This window comes from Zosterops lateralis, assembly GCF_965231275.1.
Source record: "Zosterops lateralis genome assembly, chromosome: 11".
Taxonomy (NCBI): domain Eukaryota; kingdom Metazoa; phylum Chordata; class Aves; order Passeriformes; family Zosteropidae; genus Zosterops; species Zosterops lateralis.
Genome location: NC_139771.1, coordinates 5,753,327 through 5,770,213, shown reverse-complemented (window position 1 = coordinate 5,770,213; position 16,887 = coordinate 5,753,327). Strand labels below are relative to the sequence as shown.

General features: G+C 41.0%; 1 protein-coding gene across 17 annotated transcripts in view; it reads right to left on the bottom strand.

Moving 5' to 3' along the window:
• The window catches only part of ATP2B2 (ATPase plasma membrane Ca2+ transporting 2), a 395,247-nt gene that overhangs the window by 90,404 nt on the left and 287,956 nt on the right, over positions 1-16,887 (bottom strand). For all 17 annotated transcript variants that reach the window (XM_083869181.1, XM_083869182.1, XM_083869183.1 and 14 more), the window contains one exon: positions 764-1,021. In XM_083869181.1, the coding sequence (XP_083725307.1) occupies positions 764-1,021 (258 nt within the window). The remainder of the gene's footprint in view (positions 1-763; positions 1,022-16,887) is intronic.

The window sequence follows — 16,887 nt, the reverse complement described above, 5'->3', positions numbered from 1 at the left end:
TGCAAACATTTGCTGCTTGATGCTACCCCAGAATCCAAATGGATCGCATTTAACACACAATGGACATCCTCATCATGGGGGTTTGGCAGAGAAGATCTCTTCACATCACCTGAGGGTTTCTCCATCAGATTTCATAGGAATTAACAGCAGCTAATTCACAGCTGAGCTGCCCTTTCCCCTTCTCCCCTCAGGAAGCCCATAGGTAAATGCAGGAGAAGATGTGATGGTTGATGGAAGAGGGATATTGCTGGAATTAACAACTCACTCCAGAGGGGACACAGTTCCTGCAGGAGTCTTTCACTCCACTGGAGCACAGTGCTTTCCCTGTGGCATGGAATTACCAGGCACCTGATCTGGGGGATCAATCGGGATCTGAAGCAACTCATGAGGTGATCACAGAGGCCAAATTTCCTTTTACACAACATTTAAAATATTTTCCTCTTATCCCTAACTGGACAGAAGTTAACAGAAATAAATCTGAATAAGGTAATCCTCCATGATGGAGAATTACCTTTGTATAAGTAGTCACTGTCCTGGTCAGTGAAAGAAGTTTATACCAATTAAATTGATTTCCTAATGCAGTTTTACTGCAGGTTATTATTATTATTACTCTTTTTGTCCTGACAGCTCAGGTGCCACCTCAGCACAGCCAACACTGACTTTCCTGTCACATAAATCTGACATCATCCTGCCAGCAAAGTGTGTCCATGCTGCTGGGAAGGGCCAGCAGAGCAAACCAAGGCTCAGGAGGTGGTGCACTCACCATATTTCACCTGTGCAATGTCCCCAACCACGATCTCTGCCACAGGGATCTGGATGACCTGTCCCCCTCGCACCACGGTGAACTTCTGCTCCTGCTCGATGCGGCTCTGCAGCCCCCGGAACTGTTTCTCCTTGCTCCAGTCATTGAAGGCAGTGACCAGGACAACGCAGATGACAGACAGGAGGATGGCAGCACCTTCAATCCAGCCAGCTTCGGCCTCCCCCTCATCCTCAGCTCCTCCTGTGGCAGTGCCACACCCTGCACAGATGTGAAGGAGAGATTTAGGGGAGGGTGGGTGATGCTGTTTTACACCACAACAACACAGACTCTGAGATTCAGAAGGCTGAAAATGACTCCTTTATTTTTGGGATGTGTCTCCCTTTTATACCATTTCACACAGACCAATTGGATTGGTGACACAAAGACAAACCTCTTCACTCCCATTGGTCAGAGCAGAGGGACAGCAAGGAGAAGTCCCTCCTGGGGAAAGGAATGAATAACAAAGGTACAGTTACAAAAACATTTCTCTTGTTTACAAAAAATTCCCTGGGAACAGAATTTCAGAAAACCAAAACACATCAGGTGCAAACCAGGGCTACAGGTGGAAGTACCACAAGAAATAAAATTTGCTGTGAGGTGACAAGGGGAGGGTATGGAGCTGCTTTTCCAAGCTCTGCCTGCTGATGAAAAGTGGCAGAGTGGAGGAAAAGAACAAATAAAGAAGTCTGTGGAAAGGAGAAAGGAAATAAATCAACAGAAATTTTCGTCCTTTTAATTTTTCTGCTGAGAAACCCATCCTTGCTGAACCCCAACTAAACAAATGGAAAGGGAAAGCACCAATTCTCTTATGTGGTAGAAGACTCAGAGCTTCACCTGAGCCACCAAAACCTGCAGGATAAGAATAACAATAATACTGAAAGTGACAGGAAGGACTAAACCAATGAATGACATTCATCAGTGCAAAGCAATGGCATTAAATAAACATTAACGCCCTTCCAGATTAAAATAAACAATTTTAACACAATTTTTAAAAAACCATTTTCAACACAATTTCTAAATGTACTCAACTAAACACACTTACAGGGAACAGCTGTTAAAAAAAAAACTGGGGTAAACTGAGTTTATCATCATTTCAATTTGATAATGAATGTATTAAAGGAGCACTGAGTAAAAACAATTCCTGATATTAATTCATCATTCTCCCCTACAGAGAAATACAGTGGGATGCTTCTGGAACTCCAAGTTCCTTATTTCTGCCACGAGCAAAACAGCATTAAGAGTATCATTCTATTCTGAAATACTTTATATACCTCTGCTAATTATTTATTTTAAAGTTGAATGCAATTAAAATTGAAATAAAAAGACTTCCTAGATAATATTCACTGCAGGAAAGTGACATAGTTCTCCCTTTTACTGAAAGAGCATCTGGGGGAAATCCAGGACAGGCAAGGAGACATTCCAGAGTCACAATCCAGAGAAATCCCAGTTGATGGGAGAAAGGAGAACTCAGCCAGACCAGCAGAGCCTTCTCTCCTGTGGGACCTGGGAGGATTTTTTTCCATTTGCCATGAAGAATGGGAGCAGGAGTTTGACATTACCCAGGTACCAGGAGGTTCAGCAACTTTCACTTCCACCTCTGACTGAAGTTTGATTTGGTTTATTCATCACCTCTCACTAGAGAGAATCAACAACCAGTTTGGTTTCTATATTTAAATTACCAACAGGAGCAGAAGAATTCATTAGCCAGCTGAGTAATTACTCTTCCATGTGAACAATAACAAAACTACCAAAAGTCAAAGGAAGATGAGCCTGAATGGCTGCTAAGAGCGGAAGAAAATGAAAATAAAGGGAGTTTTTAGCCCAGTTCTCTGTAGTTTACACCTAGATTTCTGCTCCCAAGGGCAGGGATGTCCTTCCACTGCTGGCCCAGCTGGACCTGCAGTACCAGAACCTCACTGAAACCACTGCAACAGCACTCAAAGAAGAAATTCAGAAACTTCTTTAAGTTCAGTACCTCCAGCTGCTCATCTCCAGCCACAAATGCAACTCAGAAACCAACCCTGCTACTCCCTCCTGCAGCAGAATGGGGAAGGACTAAGGAATTTTGCTCTGGTTGACCTTGATCCTCTTAATTACATTTTTAGATTCCTTTTCCAAATCAGCAGATTCACTTATGCCTTGATGGTTTTAAATGGTTTCCTAGTGCAAGTTATTCTGTTTCAGCAGATACAACACTAGAATTCACCCTCCCTTTTTCATTAGATATGACTTGGAATTAAATATGATGAATATTCTGGGTTTTTTACAGCAAGCCTCCTCTTCTATTTCTCACAAAAGAAACATGGCTTGGCCTAGCCACAGTTAAACACTGATTTTATTTCCTTTTCAGATGGTTGAAATTTAGTCCGGTCTGTACAAAATTACAAAGAGCTGCTGCAGAATAATATTTCCAAGACACTTCAATTAAAAAAAAAAAATCTTGATTAAGCAAAATCAGGCAAAAAATAAATATATTTCTTCACTTGAGCAGTGAGGTTAATTTTGGTGTTTGTGTTGTCAGAACTGATCTCCATGTTCACAAAAATGGTACCACAGAGCTTGCAAATAATACTAGATATTATCATTAACATAAAAGGAACTACTTGTAGATATCTCACAGATTAAGCACAATCAAATAAAATAATTCATTTTCAGCTGAAAATTTGTTTTATTCCAGACGAAAAAGTTGTTAGTAAGAAAATCTGAAGGAAACAGATTGAACTTAGATCAAGCTCTTGGAAAGTGTCCCTAAATCTGACAAGTTTCCACACTGAATAAAAAATCATGTTTATGACTTAAAATCCTGAGACAATCCTCCACAACCCAACAACAACAACAACATTTTAAAAGCATTTAATTTGTTTTTTCTGTTCATTTCATCTGACAGTGATAAGTTCAGGTGGAGCAGAGATGTTTGAAGGGGGGAAGGAATTTTAGGAGTAGAGAAATGAATTGCTAGACCTCATCAAAACCTGAAGGCTTTTAGAGGGATGGAGGAAATTCTGAGTGGATTTTTGAGTCATTCATGGTTGAGATTCAACGTGGCCTCTCTAAAACCCTGGGGCATCCCCTGGTCCAGGTTATGGGACACACTGAGAAGTCAATCAGACCATCAGAATTCCCCAAAATTTTACCTTTGCTTTTTACACTCTGCAGAAAAGAGATGGATAAAGCCACTGCATAAATTAATGCAAAATATTCTTCCTATGGGAATAAACTCTAGCAAAAAAACCAACTATCTGCTTCTTCCAAGAGCAAGATTTCAGAGCAGTTTTCTTTAAAATATGAAAATCAGGATTTTAAAATGCAACCTCTGCTTTTTACAAGATGATCCATCTGTCAGGAAACATTGTTTGAATCATGTGGTTCTTACTTCCAAACTGGTTTAGAGGTGCTCCTTTTAATAGGGGAAAAAAAAAAAAGGAAACCTACATATCTATTGGTTTGAGCCTGTCTGTCTGTCTAAGGTTTTCTTATGTATTTATATGCTTTATATACTTTAATATTTACTTATATACTTATATCTTTTTCTTAAGGAAAAACAATTGGGTTTTTAATCTTTTTTCTACTTTTACGGTTTTCTAGAAATTAGAGAAAGACATATGGATTTACAGTAAGAAACTTTATGTATTTATAGGGGGAAAAGAAACAAACTTCTTAACTCTATATTTAGATAATCTGTCCTTATTGCAGTGCAGTGACCCAGTATTGGCCTTACAGACAAGGAGAAAATAAAAAATATTATTAAAACACATCATATTAATACACCTAAGCAGCAAAATTGAGTGTAAAGCATCTAATATTTATTAAAAATGTTCACATAAGCTTGAAAAATTCCTGTTGGGGTGTAGGGTTGCTGTTCTGCTTTGGGTGGCTCTCAATGTTACCCAAAAATCTGCCCAAGTTTTATTGGCATGCACAGAGTGAAAAGCATCACAAATGAGTTGTTAATATGCAGATGGGATTTGTGGCAGGGTTCTATTCCAAGACGGCAAATTGTGATGTTCTCATCCTAAATTCCATTTGACAGAGGCCTTATCTGACAGAAAATCCAAATGCAGAGAGGGAAACAAGTTTAAAATCTGGAGCTCTTTTTCTACCTCAGCTCTGAACGTGTGTCATGGCCAAAGTCTCACCCTCACAGGACAGAAAATCTGCAGGGTTTGAAACTGAGACGCTGATGATCTGCAAGTCAAGGGCTGGGACTCCTTTGGCACAGAAAAAGCAGATGGAGCCTAAAATGGATCAATTTATCCCAAAAGGAACACCCAGGTGAGCTGGAACTCCCCAGGAGAGGGAGAACCTGGCAGCACAGCCTCAAAGAACACTCAAGAACACAAAAAGGGAGCCAAGGTGACTTTTGGGCCCATTAAATATCTGAAAGGATGTTACCAGAACCTTGTGGAAGGAGAACAGAACTTGAAAAGCTTAAAGTTGGGCCAGAAATAGATCAGCAAAGCTGGTGAAAAAGTTTTCTGCAGAGGGTGAGATAAAAGGAAGGAAAAATCCAAAGGAAAGGAGTGTTCAGGAAGGAAAGGACAGGAAAGTTCTGCCTCATCACAGGCAGGGAGCCCAGCTGAAGTGGCAGCAGCTGGATTTCCATCTCCAGGTGGGCTCCAAACCTGCCCAGGAGCCTGCAGAGCTGAGCAAACCCACCTGGGCTGCACTTCATGGCAAGAAAATTCAAAAACTGCCCTGAGAAACCTACTCTGCACAAAGAGAATTGAATTATATGGAAGGGTTTAGAAGGAAAAAAAAAAGAAAAAAAGGAGGAAAGGCATGGGTTATTAAAGGGAAAGTTAGAAAAACTTCAATGTGCTTGTGGTGAAAAGGGGAAGGGGAAAAAGGAGAGGGGGAGACATGAGAACAGGTTAGAGCACTTCAGGAACAGTGAACAAGAAGCATCACCAGCCAATAATAATCTGGTGGCTGCTATTAATCATTTCAACTTAGTGAAAGCTAGAAAGGAAGAAAGGGAAATAATGAGAAAAGTCCACAAAAAGCCAGACAGCATCACCTGACAGCTTGCCAGGCTCGTGTCCTGTTGGATCTGGAATATTTTTACACCATTTCAATGAATATTCCTCATCATATCCCCCAAATCTGGGCAGATACAGGAGGAAGCACATGGGCTAAAAGAATATCTGTTTAAAATTTCCAACAGCCATCAGGAGATCCTTAAAGCTGCTTTGAATAACATAATGATTATAATTACAAACTATACAGGTCCTGAGCTGCAGCACGGTAATTTTTAAATCAGAAAAAGCACATTTTTATAAATCTGGGAACATCTGTATCCCTAAATCCCAATCTACAGCACATACCTCTCAGCTACTCATTTCAACCTACACGCTGCTATTTTTAAGCTGAGAATACCTTGTGGCATTTAAATTCCCCAAGAAAATCTCCTCACACCCCCAGAGGTAATTTTTTTTTTTAGTCAGTCAAACTGGTTTTGTCATCAGAAAGACAACAGCTCCCCTGATAAAAACTTTTCTTATTGAATCTCTTTCTCTAAAGACATTTTTCCCCCTCACTGCAGCTCCAGCTGATGTTATTAAAGCAAATTGAGCAGCTCTAAGTTACAGCTTTTTTCATCAGCAGAGCTGGGCTCTGCTTCCCAACACCACCACTGATGAGTCTCACTTCACAAATGTATTTAGCTGTGTAAGGAGAGGAACAATAACCCAAAAATTATGCGATAAAACCATAAATTCCCCCCCTTAACAAGGCTTTTAAAGCTGTGACAGGCACTGCAGCACTGATTTCTGCAGACTCCTCATTGCGTGGTGCCTTTTGCTGCACAATGAAGTCCCAGGAGTGATTGCCACCAACATTCCTGCCCCAAATCCTCCCGTGTGTGACGATGCATCAGCAGATGTTGAATCACTTCCCACGAGGGCAGAGCAGGAGGCACAGGCTCAGTGTCACCTCAGAGACACAGGAAAAGGGGCAGAAATCACTGGGATTTCAATTATTTCTGCCTTTCTCTCACTCTCTCCAAGGGTTTAGTCAGCCCTGACAAACATTTCCAGGTTACCTACAGGAATCAGTGTTCTCCAAACCCACAGAGGTGATTTACGAGTGTGACAAAATCCCACTGCAAACACTGAGGTTCAGGGGGTTTGTACCTTCACTCAAAGTGACTTTTGGACATGTATTTGAACCCAATATTAGAATTCTTCACTTTGTGATCCATCAGTTTGTTATGTAAGGGCTCCAGGGGGGCGGGGAGGGGGAAGCAAAGAGCTGCTGTCCCTGTGGGTTCATTATGTAACTGTCAGCTCCAGAGCTTGCTATTAAATATTTACACTTTTTTGGCATCTGCATGCAAGGAAACAAATCTGGGGGCCCTGCAAGCATAGATATAGATATATATATTCACACATTCCTTAGCCTGATCACAAACAGTCATGAGCACAGGAATGGTAATTGAAATATTCCCTCCACTTCAGGAGATGGGATGTGTCAAGCAAGATTCTCCTGCCTGGAATCTCCAGGGAAATGCATTTTGGAGATCAGGCAAAGGGATGGGTCCTCACTAAAGGAGCAAAAAAAAAAAAAAAAAAAAAATACTTCTACCGTGCTTGCATTCAGTTTTGTTTCCCTTTGTTGCCACAGAAAGAAAAAAAAGGGAATTTTGATCACAAGTCCTGTTCTTAGGGATTGCAAGAGAAAATCCTTGACCTTGGAATGTTGTAGCTTCACTTATACTGCCCCAAGCTAGAGGTGTCTGGTAAATATAACCTCATATTCCAGAGGTAAAACATGGGTTCCAAATGCAGGAATCAGACCTTGAGCAGTTGTTCTGTGTTTATGAACAAGGATTCAAGTGCAGTTATTCAACCACTTGACTTGCAAGGTCACGTCCCAGCCGAGTCCTACTTGCAGAATTAATATTTCTGGAGGATGTCTTCCTGGGAAATATGTGAGAAGATTTTTTTATGCCCTCCCAAAATTCTAAATCTCATTTCCTACCGTCCCCAGCTGAGAGCTGAGTCGTGCCTGGCACCCTGGCAAAGTGTGATGAGCAGTATCCAAAAGTTTTGTCAGAGATCTGCAAATGAAGGGAAGGCATCTGGGGGAGCTCAGATTTTGCAGCCCAACACAGATTGGTAGAAGGCAGACGTAGGTCACTTTGCATTAGGAAATAATTCTTTAATCTGCAGGTCCCACATGACAAAAAGTGCACGTTTTGCACTTCTCAATGTGCTGTTACTGACAACAGCTCGAGTTTTAAACTTCTGTCATCCAGTCAGGACTTGGCTCCCAAAGCTGACCTTGTGTGGGAATCCCACAGAATGGAGAATTTGATGCAATGAGGCAACACCAGATTGTAATAAATAAAAATCAACATAAAATAAATGAAAATTAAAAACTCCACATTGTAATAAAAAGATCAATTGACTCAAAAACCCCAAGCGGTGCTGGATGAGCAGGACTTCATTTGTTCTCTCATTCCAAAGGTGATGGGTTCAAAATAGGGGAAAGTCATAAAGACAGACAGACTGACTGGATATTCAGCCAGGAAAGCAGGAAAATAAGAATCAAGGATTTTATAATGGGAGGCTTCAAAAAAGACAATTTCTCCTGATAAGTTTTCATGCAATCTCAATCTAGAAGCAGGTCTTTGTAAGCATTTTATAGTATGGTAAAAATCAAGATGGGCATATTCTAAAATGACCAGTGGAATAGATCTTCATCAAAACACCTAAAAGAGCAATTTCATTCACTTTAATTTCTGCAGCCCAGCAGGAATTTCCAGAACAAGTGTTTTCACACAAGAATGTTTACCCCTGTAATAATAAAAAACTATAAACAGCTTCACAGGCATCACTAAAAAAAAATATTAAAAAGACAAAATAATTAAATTAAATAATCATTCCTCTTTAAAATTCTGTAAATAATAATTATTTGAGGGATCAATTGAGAGGCTGTGAGCCAAAATTACAGGGCAATATATTCCATAGTGCAAGGAAAGCTGTGCTGGAATAATTGTTACAGTGACCCCCTCTCTAAAAGAAAGAGCTCTTAATATGACCTACAACTATTCCATGAAGAAATATATTTTATATTATTTAACTCTCTCTGTAGAAACAGTGAAAAAAAAATCAAATATAAAAATACATTTGTCAGTAAGGAGGGATTCTAACATTGTTTTTTGTTTTGGTACAAATATCAACGTCCACAAGGGAAATTCTGGTGAAGGTTGAAGTTTTGTTTGTATTCATGCTGGATATATAAAAAAATAGAGCTACAAAATTCTTCAAATTTAAGTCACAGTTCCAAGAATGCCGAACAGGTGCACATGGTCTTAACCTTAAAGCGTTTGTCTCAGTTTAGGCTCTTTTTCTCAGGGTTTTTCATGGAAAAAACTGGACAACTTCAGCTCAGTTCCAGTGCTGAGCTGGAATGTACAATTTGCATGAAATGTGTATTTCCAATGTATAAAAATAAATTGAGAAATCTGGTTTAGCAGCCAGCCTTGATACCCCCAGAAAATTTTCCTGGAGGTAACTCAGTCACTTTGACTCTACCAGTTCACTCTGAAGTTCAGGCTTCATCAAAAACCAATTTACAGCAATGAAGAACACACAGCACAAATAAGGGATCCCCTTCAGATTGTATTGTTTAAATGTCATAACTATGAAAAAAAGAAATCAATGTAAAACACAAACTCAGTTTGAAAGATGTATGGACTAAATTGGATTAGCAACAGAGGGAACTGTGATCCCAGAGCTCTGGGTGGGACACTAATAAATGTCACTGGTTAATTCAGAGTAAAAGAAGGAGGGAAATAAATCCTTTTTTTTTTCATGATCACATGTTGCAAGACCACATTTAGAATAGGCTATTGTGCCAATGCAAACAAATCATTAGGGATAAAACCAATTAGAAATTAGAATTTCTGTTAGCTTGATATTAGCAGGGAAGTGGCTTTCCATATGTTGACATTTACTCGCTTGGAAAAGTTTAATTAAGTTTGATTTAGAATTCTAACCTTGCTATTAGGGGAAAAAAATGGCAGAGGGAACACTGCAGTTCCTGGGATAAAGTTGTCCTATTAAACATGTATGGATCATGAAAAAAATATATGTAATGTGGGGAAAATCTGCTGAGTTTGGAGCTGCAGTTAAGCAGCCATGTCAGAGATAAAGCTGCAGCTGGGTGCTAAAACCAGGGAGTGTTCCCATTTCTCATGGAGCAATCCCTGACAACTTCTGATGCCTTAAAATTTGAGCTTTTATATTTCTCATCTATTTGTGCTCCTGCAGTTCTTTAGTGTAGAGCTCTAAACTCCACACACACAGTGGGAGCTGCTGCTTCCCCATTCTGGGCAGACACAACAATTCCTCTCCAGGCCTGGCAATCAAGGACCCCTCACTGCCTCAGGCCCCAGAGATGGGAACAAAAGTGACTTGGGGGCAGCAAACTTGGGCTCAATGACTTCATGACCTGGAGCTGGAATTGGAAGATGAACCCCCAATGTGCAAATGGACCAAACTGATCAAAGTGTGAAACCTGTGAGCTGTTGTCCATTTTTGGGTGCAGCCCCTGGGGGGCTTTGTCTGCCCTAAATGTCCCTGAAGGCCCTTCAATAAATAGAACAGCTTTTTAATCCCTTAATTCTGTCTGGCCTCTGGTTTTAGGTAGCCCCAAAGAGGCATCACTTCCAGCACTTCTGAAATGCAGCTGGAAAGGAGAGAAGGCTCTGAGCACCACTCGGATCCCTGAGAGCACCCAGGAAACGCAGAAACCCGGGCAAATAAAGAAATGTTTCCCAAAGAGCCGCTCTCACTGGGGCACTTGGCTTTAACAGAGCCCTGGAAAACGTTTCACATTGACAAAGAACAACAAACAGCTGATAAACCTGTGCTCAGCTGAGAGCTGTCTGTGTTGTGCCCATCCACAGAGCCTCTTCTCTTTCTGTCTGAAGCACAGGGATGAAAAGAGAAAATCACCAGGAAGGGTTTTGGGGTGGCATCTGCCCCAGTGATGCTTGTGCTGCTCCACCTCTCTTTGACTGTGCTCTGACAGAAATTAAATGTGCTTGCTTCCAAAAATATTCTCCTTTTTTGTTGTTTTCGACACTTTAAAACAAGATGTTCTAAGGGAGAGGATTTAACAGCAATGTTACCCAAAATTTACAAAAAAAAAAAAAAAACAAAATTAAAAAAGGTTGACTTTGCCTGGAAATCTGGACAGATGTTTCACTGGAGCTTCTAAAACCACAAGGTGAGCAGGAGATGGAGTGGTGATGCCTGGCCACACTCACACAAACACTTCTAAAATTCCCCAGATGGTTGTAGTTGCTTTGGTTGTGTTCTGTGCCAGCAGAAGCCTTTTCCAAGGTCTGACACACGTCACATACCCAGACCACTGGGAGAGAAATTGCCAACTTTTCCCACCCTGCAGGCCCTGCAGAGGGAGGTTACTGAGAAAAGGTGACTGATTTAACAGGTCCCTAAAGAGTAAGTCAGAGTTTTCAGAGGTTCAGAGCTGGAACTGATAAAGAAAATTTGCAATTGAGGATCTTAAACAGAAAAAAAAAAAAAAAACCCTGCAATCCCAGAAAACTCAATGGGTGCCCTTGGAGCCAGTCCTGGAGCACCAGGAGAAGACGGAGAAGGAGAAGGAGAAGAAAGAGAGGACGGAGAAGAAGGAGAAGAATGAGTAAAAGGAGAAGAAAGAGAAGGAGAAGAAGGAGAAGAAGGAGAAAACATGGCCAAATGAGATGGGGAAGATTTGCAGAGCTCAGCCACAAAACCCCCTCATAAACTGCAGTTGTTTATTTCTTTAATTCCATTTCTCATCTCCATTCCTTCATGCTGGAAAGCTTTAAGGGGTGAGGAATCAGCTCAGTAAAAGATTAAAATTCTGTCATAATGTCTTCCAGCAGAAGGCACCAAAAAGTTCTCCCAATATTAGTGTGTCCTCACAAAAGCAGTCTGGCAGTGCACATCTCTGTGCCAAGGAAACGTGTCCTGGACTGTATTTTTCAATTTCTTTTCACCCCAAAGGATGAGATGAAATCCCACCTGAATGCACATCCAAAAACACCTTCAATATAAGCCCCGCTGGGGACAGGCAGGAGATGGGATTTCTGAGGCAAATTCTTAACTAAAATGTTCACGTGGATGTATCCAAAGCTGCAGGAAATGAGGATAATCTCCATTTAGAATGTACATTCTATATTTTCTGCATATTAATTATCCACACTAAACTGAAACAAGAGGAGCTGCATCTCCTGGAGAGAAAAGGCAGAACTTGTGCAAAACAGAACTAAATTGAAATTGCTTATTTAAATGCTATTTTTCTAATAGGAGAGCTATATGTGGGTGTTTATATATATGTACATGAAAATATGCATATATGCAAAGTGCCTTCCTGTTCAGAAATGTATTTCTGGTTTGTTTCTGTGCTTAAACATTTTTTTTTCCAGGTGATAATTTTTCATTCTAATTCAAGCCCACCAGCAGCGAGGAGCTGTAAGCACAGGCAGACTCTGGGATGTAGCACAGTTTGTCTCAAATCCAACTGTAAAATAATCCTGATCCAGAAATATTTCATATTTTAAAAGTCACATCATAAAGATTCTGCTTAAAGCTTAAAGCTGCCAAATTAAAAATTATTTTTAAATTACAATGAGATAAGAAATCATTCCATATTCCTATATTTTATATTATTTTATTTCATAAGCTATTTACTTTTGACAATAAAAATGCTTCCAGAACTTTTGGGTTCCCATGGATTTGAGGGAATTTTGATTTGTGTTTTTTCAAAAACCAGGTAAGTATTTTTAAGAGAGTATCTTGGCTCCCTTTGTCAGCTTCAGTGCAATATTTGCATTCCCTGTACCACTGCCATGCTGCTCAAACTTCAAATTCCCATTGAAAGGAATTCCCATTTGTGAGTAGGTCTCCACAAACAGCTATTCCCTGGTATTTATAATCAGGCCGTCTTCAAAATATGGCTGGAAATAAAACCCCACAAACTGGTCTTTACATCCTTGTGAAACACAAAACGCAGTGTTGTGTTTGAATCCCTACAAGAGACACCCTGGTTACACACCAGGAATTAATGTCCCAGTGCAGGGACACTCGGATTATCCAGGGAATACAAAGAAATTCCATCACTGGAACCTTTTAAAGGTAGATCTGATAAATGTCTGTCAGGGAAGGTTGAAGGATGCTCCTCATGACCCCACATCGCACAGGACTCCCATCCATTCATCCCGTGGAGGAACCCCCCTAAATCTGCCCCTTCTTTTGAAAATGACACAGAAGCAGAAGTGTTTCAGGAATTCAGGAGTGTCTCCAGGCAATGAGGACCCAAAGGGCACAATCTTTGAGCTCAACCAATTAGCATTCAAACCTGCAGAATCTTTATGACGTGACTTTTTAAATATGAAGTATTTCTGGATGAGGATTATTTTACAGTTGGAGTTGAGAAAGTACAAATACAGGTGACAAATGAGAGTGGGGACACACAGCACACACCCCAACCTGTCCTGCTCTCTGCTCGTCGATACTTAGACCTCGCATTAAAGTAAGATTTAAAGCAGGAATTAAAAAAAAGCAAATTCTTTCAAGATCCGAATTTCTTCAGCCAAACAGATTGGGGTGATGTCTCTAGAAGCCATATGCTGCTTCACCTCATCCACGCTCTGGGAGGAAGGAGGTAAAAGGGGGGTTTCTGGCAGAACAAACTGTTTTTAAGAGGGCAAATACTTCCATTTCTCCTGTTCTCCAGGCTGCCAACTGCTTCGTCCCCTTTGTGCTGACAGACTGTTTGGACTGGTTTAAAAAAGCCTTGGGGGAGTTCACGGTTTAATTTTTACGATGAATGAGAAAAAAATTGGAGTGTGTGCAGCGACGCTCCTTAAAAGTTGAGATTTGCTAATTCTGACAACAATTTACACTTTTGAGATTAATCTATTTTTTATGGGGAAAATAAAGCTATTTTCTAATAGCTCTGCTTCTCTTGAGAATGCTTCTCCCTGGGCAGCACAATAAAACCCTCTGGTGCACTGACAGCTGGATCAGTGTGATTTGTTTAGCAGCAGAGATGATGAAGGATTCCTATTAGGACACATCAGCTTTTAAGGCCTTATACCCCCTGATATCCATGATTTTCCATTGATTTCTTATTGCTCTGTGCCTGGAGAACATTATGTAACACTCTCCATGCACACTTACAGGGTGGGACAAGCTGGGAGATGTTCACCACTTTTTGTTTTCAGCATCTGCAGCAAAGTTCTGCCAATATTTTCCATTCTTGTTGGGGATGGTTTGCTTTGTACTGACACGGGCCGTGAAATGGGGTGAAATTTAGGCTTCAAAACACTGCAAAACATTAAAATGAATTAATTTTGGCTCACTTTCTCTTGAAAAGGCTTCACGTTTTCTCCAATATGTTTTGTTTAATAGAGAGGACTTGAAGAGATGACAGATTTTCAGTGTCCCAAAAAATTTTCCTGGGAGACATTGATTAAAGTGCACACACACAAATTGTGGAGTCCATTTTTCATCTTGATAACTTCATCACTGGGAGGGCTGGCAAAAGACTTACAGTTGTTTATTTCTATGTGCTGCTAGGATTTTAGGAGGGTTGCAAAATAACATTAACATTGGCCTTACAAACTAGATTCTTGTGCTGCCTACGTTTGTGCATTTTTAATGCAATCTACGTTATCACATGTAAAACACTCTAAAAAAAAAAAAGATTAAGATGTAAAGCTGCCACAAAAGACTAGAAAATTAACTTTGTTCAGCTGACTCATTCCTGACATTTCTGAGTTTTTTACTCATTAATCGAATTGATTAACTGCATATTAATGAAACTCAGGGTGAGAGATTTTTAGAGACAGGGAGATGCATGCAATGTTTTCCTGTGGAAAATGTCCTGGGATCTTGAATGGGCGCTGCAAGACCCTCAGGATGGAAAAGTCTGGGAAAGGATTTAAAAAATGAATGTGCTCCATTATGCATTCAATAGCCCTCCTGAATTAAAATGCTATGGGAAATGTAGGCTGGGCTGAAAAGGTGAAGACAAGGTAAAAAAGTGATAAATGCTGCATTAAAACATGGAGTTTCTATTCAATTGTGCCTCACTAGGAAGTAAATGAAACCTAATTCCTCAGAGGATGGCACCAGACCTTCATGCGGCCATTTATCTCAGGTTACTTTTAATTCAGTTTAATTAAATTTGGTTCAAGTTCCTCAGCAATCAGAGTGCTTTCTCTTTTTCAAACCAACTGTTTACTCCCCTGGGCCATTTCAGCTGAGGGACACAGGAGAATTCCTTGTTCCAACCAAGCCTTGAGCCACCGCTCATTCCTGCGCCTAAAACAACACAAACCGCCGGAAAAGCCAAACCCAATAAAACCCCGACACGGCTGCGCTTGGCAGGAGCTGAACGCTCTCCCCAGAGGATTTCACAGCTCCCAGGGCCATTTCCCAGAGCAGATGAGGTGGCAGAGCTCTTGCAGAGCCCGTCCTGCTGTGCCTGGCGGGTCCCGGGGTCACCTCCTGCCCCGGCGACACCTGCGGCCGCTCCCCAGCCAAGCCGCGGTTTGCGTACGCCGGGTTCTATTTCCAGGTGTCCCCCCACCAGGCATCTGCTGTGTTTGTACAACCTGAGAACGAGATGACTTCATCACAGAGATGGGGAAGGTTTCTAGAATCCCCAGGAACAGCAACAAAAACAAACAAACAAACAAAAAAAAAAAATATAACGGCCACCAGGCCCATTTCCTGAGATGCGACACTTCTTGGAAAGGGAACAGGAGAAGGGGTATTTTTTGATCTGGGCAAGAAGTGTGAGGAAGAAAAAATGTTTCTGGGAGAGTGGGAAGAAATTTGTTGAGAATTGGATAGGGAGTGAGAAATTCCGAATATCACCCACCTGGAATTACTGAAATGAGTGCAGTTCTGCCACAATTATTGGCAAAGAAAGTGAAGGGAAGAAAATCACAGTTTAAAAACTGGGGGGGGGAAGAAAAATTTTATCCAATCTATGGTCAAGCAGTCTGGACATATATGGCAACATTGAAAGGGGCTTTTCCTTTCCTGTTTCACCTTCCCTGAAACCCTGAAATTCCCTTTAGCAGCCTGAAGCAGGAAAACCACAAAGTGACCTAAATCTAAGAGAAGGTGAGAGCTGGAACCACAAAACGACACAGCCACAATAACAAACATTTTGAAGCATTCTGAGGGAGCAATGGCTCAATTTCATGTTTTTCCAATGGGTTTTAATATTTTTTTACAAATACCCACACTGAGTGCTGTGGGATTGGGACAGACATCACATCTTTAGAACAGGACATTGTACTTGAGCCTAGCACACACGCCACTGCAGCTGTTCTGCTCCAGCAGAATTCCAAGGTAGGGAATTTGCATGGAGGAGAATTAAATTATCCAACTTGATGGGAATATATATATATTTTTTTAACGTACATCAGTACAAACTGCACAGAAATTCAAGCTAGCTGGTGTTACATTTGGCATTTTCACTCCTAACTAAGAAAAAGAGGCTTGTTGCCAATTGCTCTATATTTTTTTCATATCTTGATATTCTTTTTTTTATAGGTATTATTTCTAATAATAAAATTTTTACTTTTTTCCACTTTCTCCCAGAGATACCCAAACCAACAGTTGGTCAAATCTTCCTCACTGTGACTTATTTCCACACCTGCCCAAAGAGGTGAAATGCCAAAAGACACATTTTGAGCTGCACTCCACGGGCAGGAACCTGGGAGAAGATGGGAACAGCTCAGCAATTCCAACCCCACACAAGAGATCGGGACAAGGAGATGGGGAGGTTGTTTGGTTGGTTTGGGGGTTTTTCGGACTGATTTTTACAGAGTTTATTAATCTAAACACCCCTTGGCTGCCTTGGCTTCTGCAGGGAGGATCTTTCCTGCTGCCTGGTGACTCTGGCACTGCTAGCAGGTTGGATCCTGCCTTTCCCCGGCTGTTTGGGCCCTGCTGTCCATCCCATCCGGGCAGGGATTTGACATTCCCACAACAGTCGTGCCGCGAATCCGAGCGAGCGTGGCCTCCATGGGGAGGCTGAGCACAGAA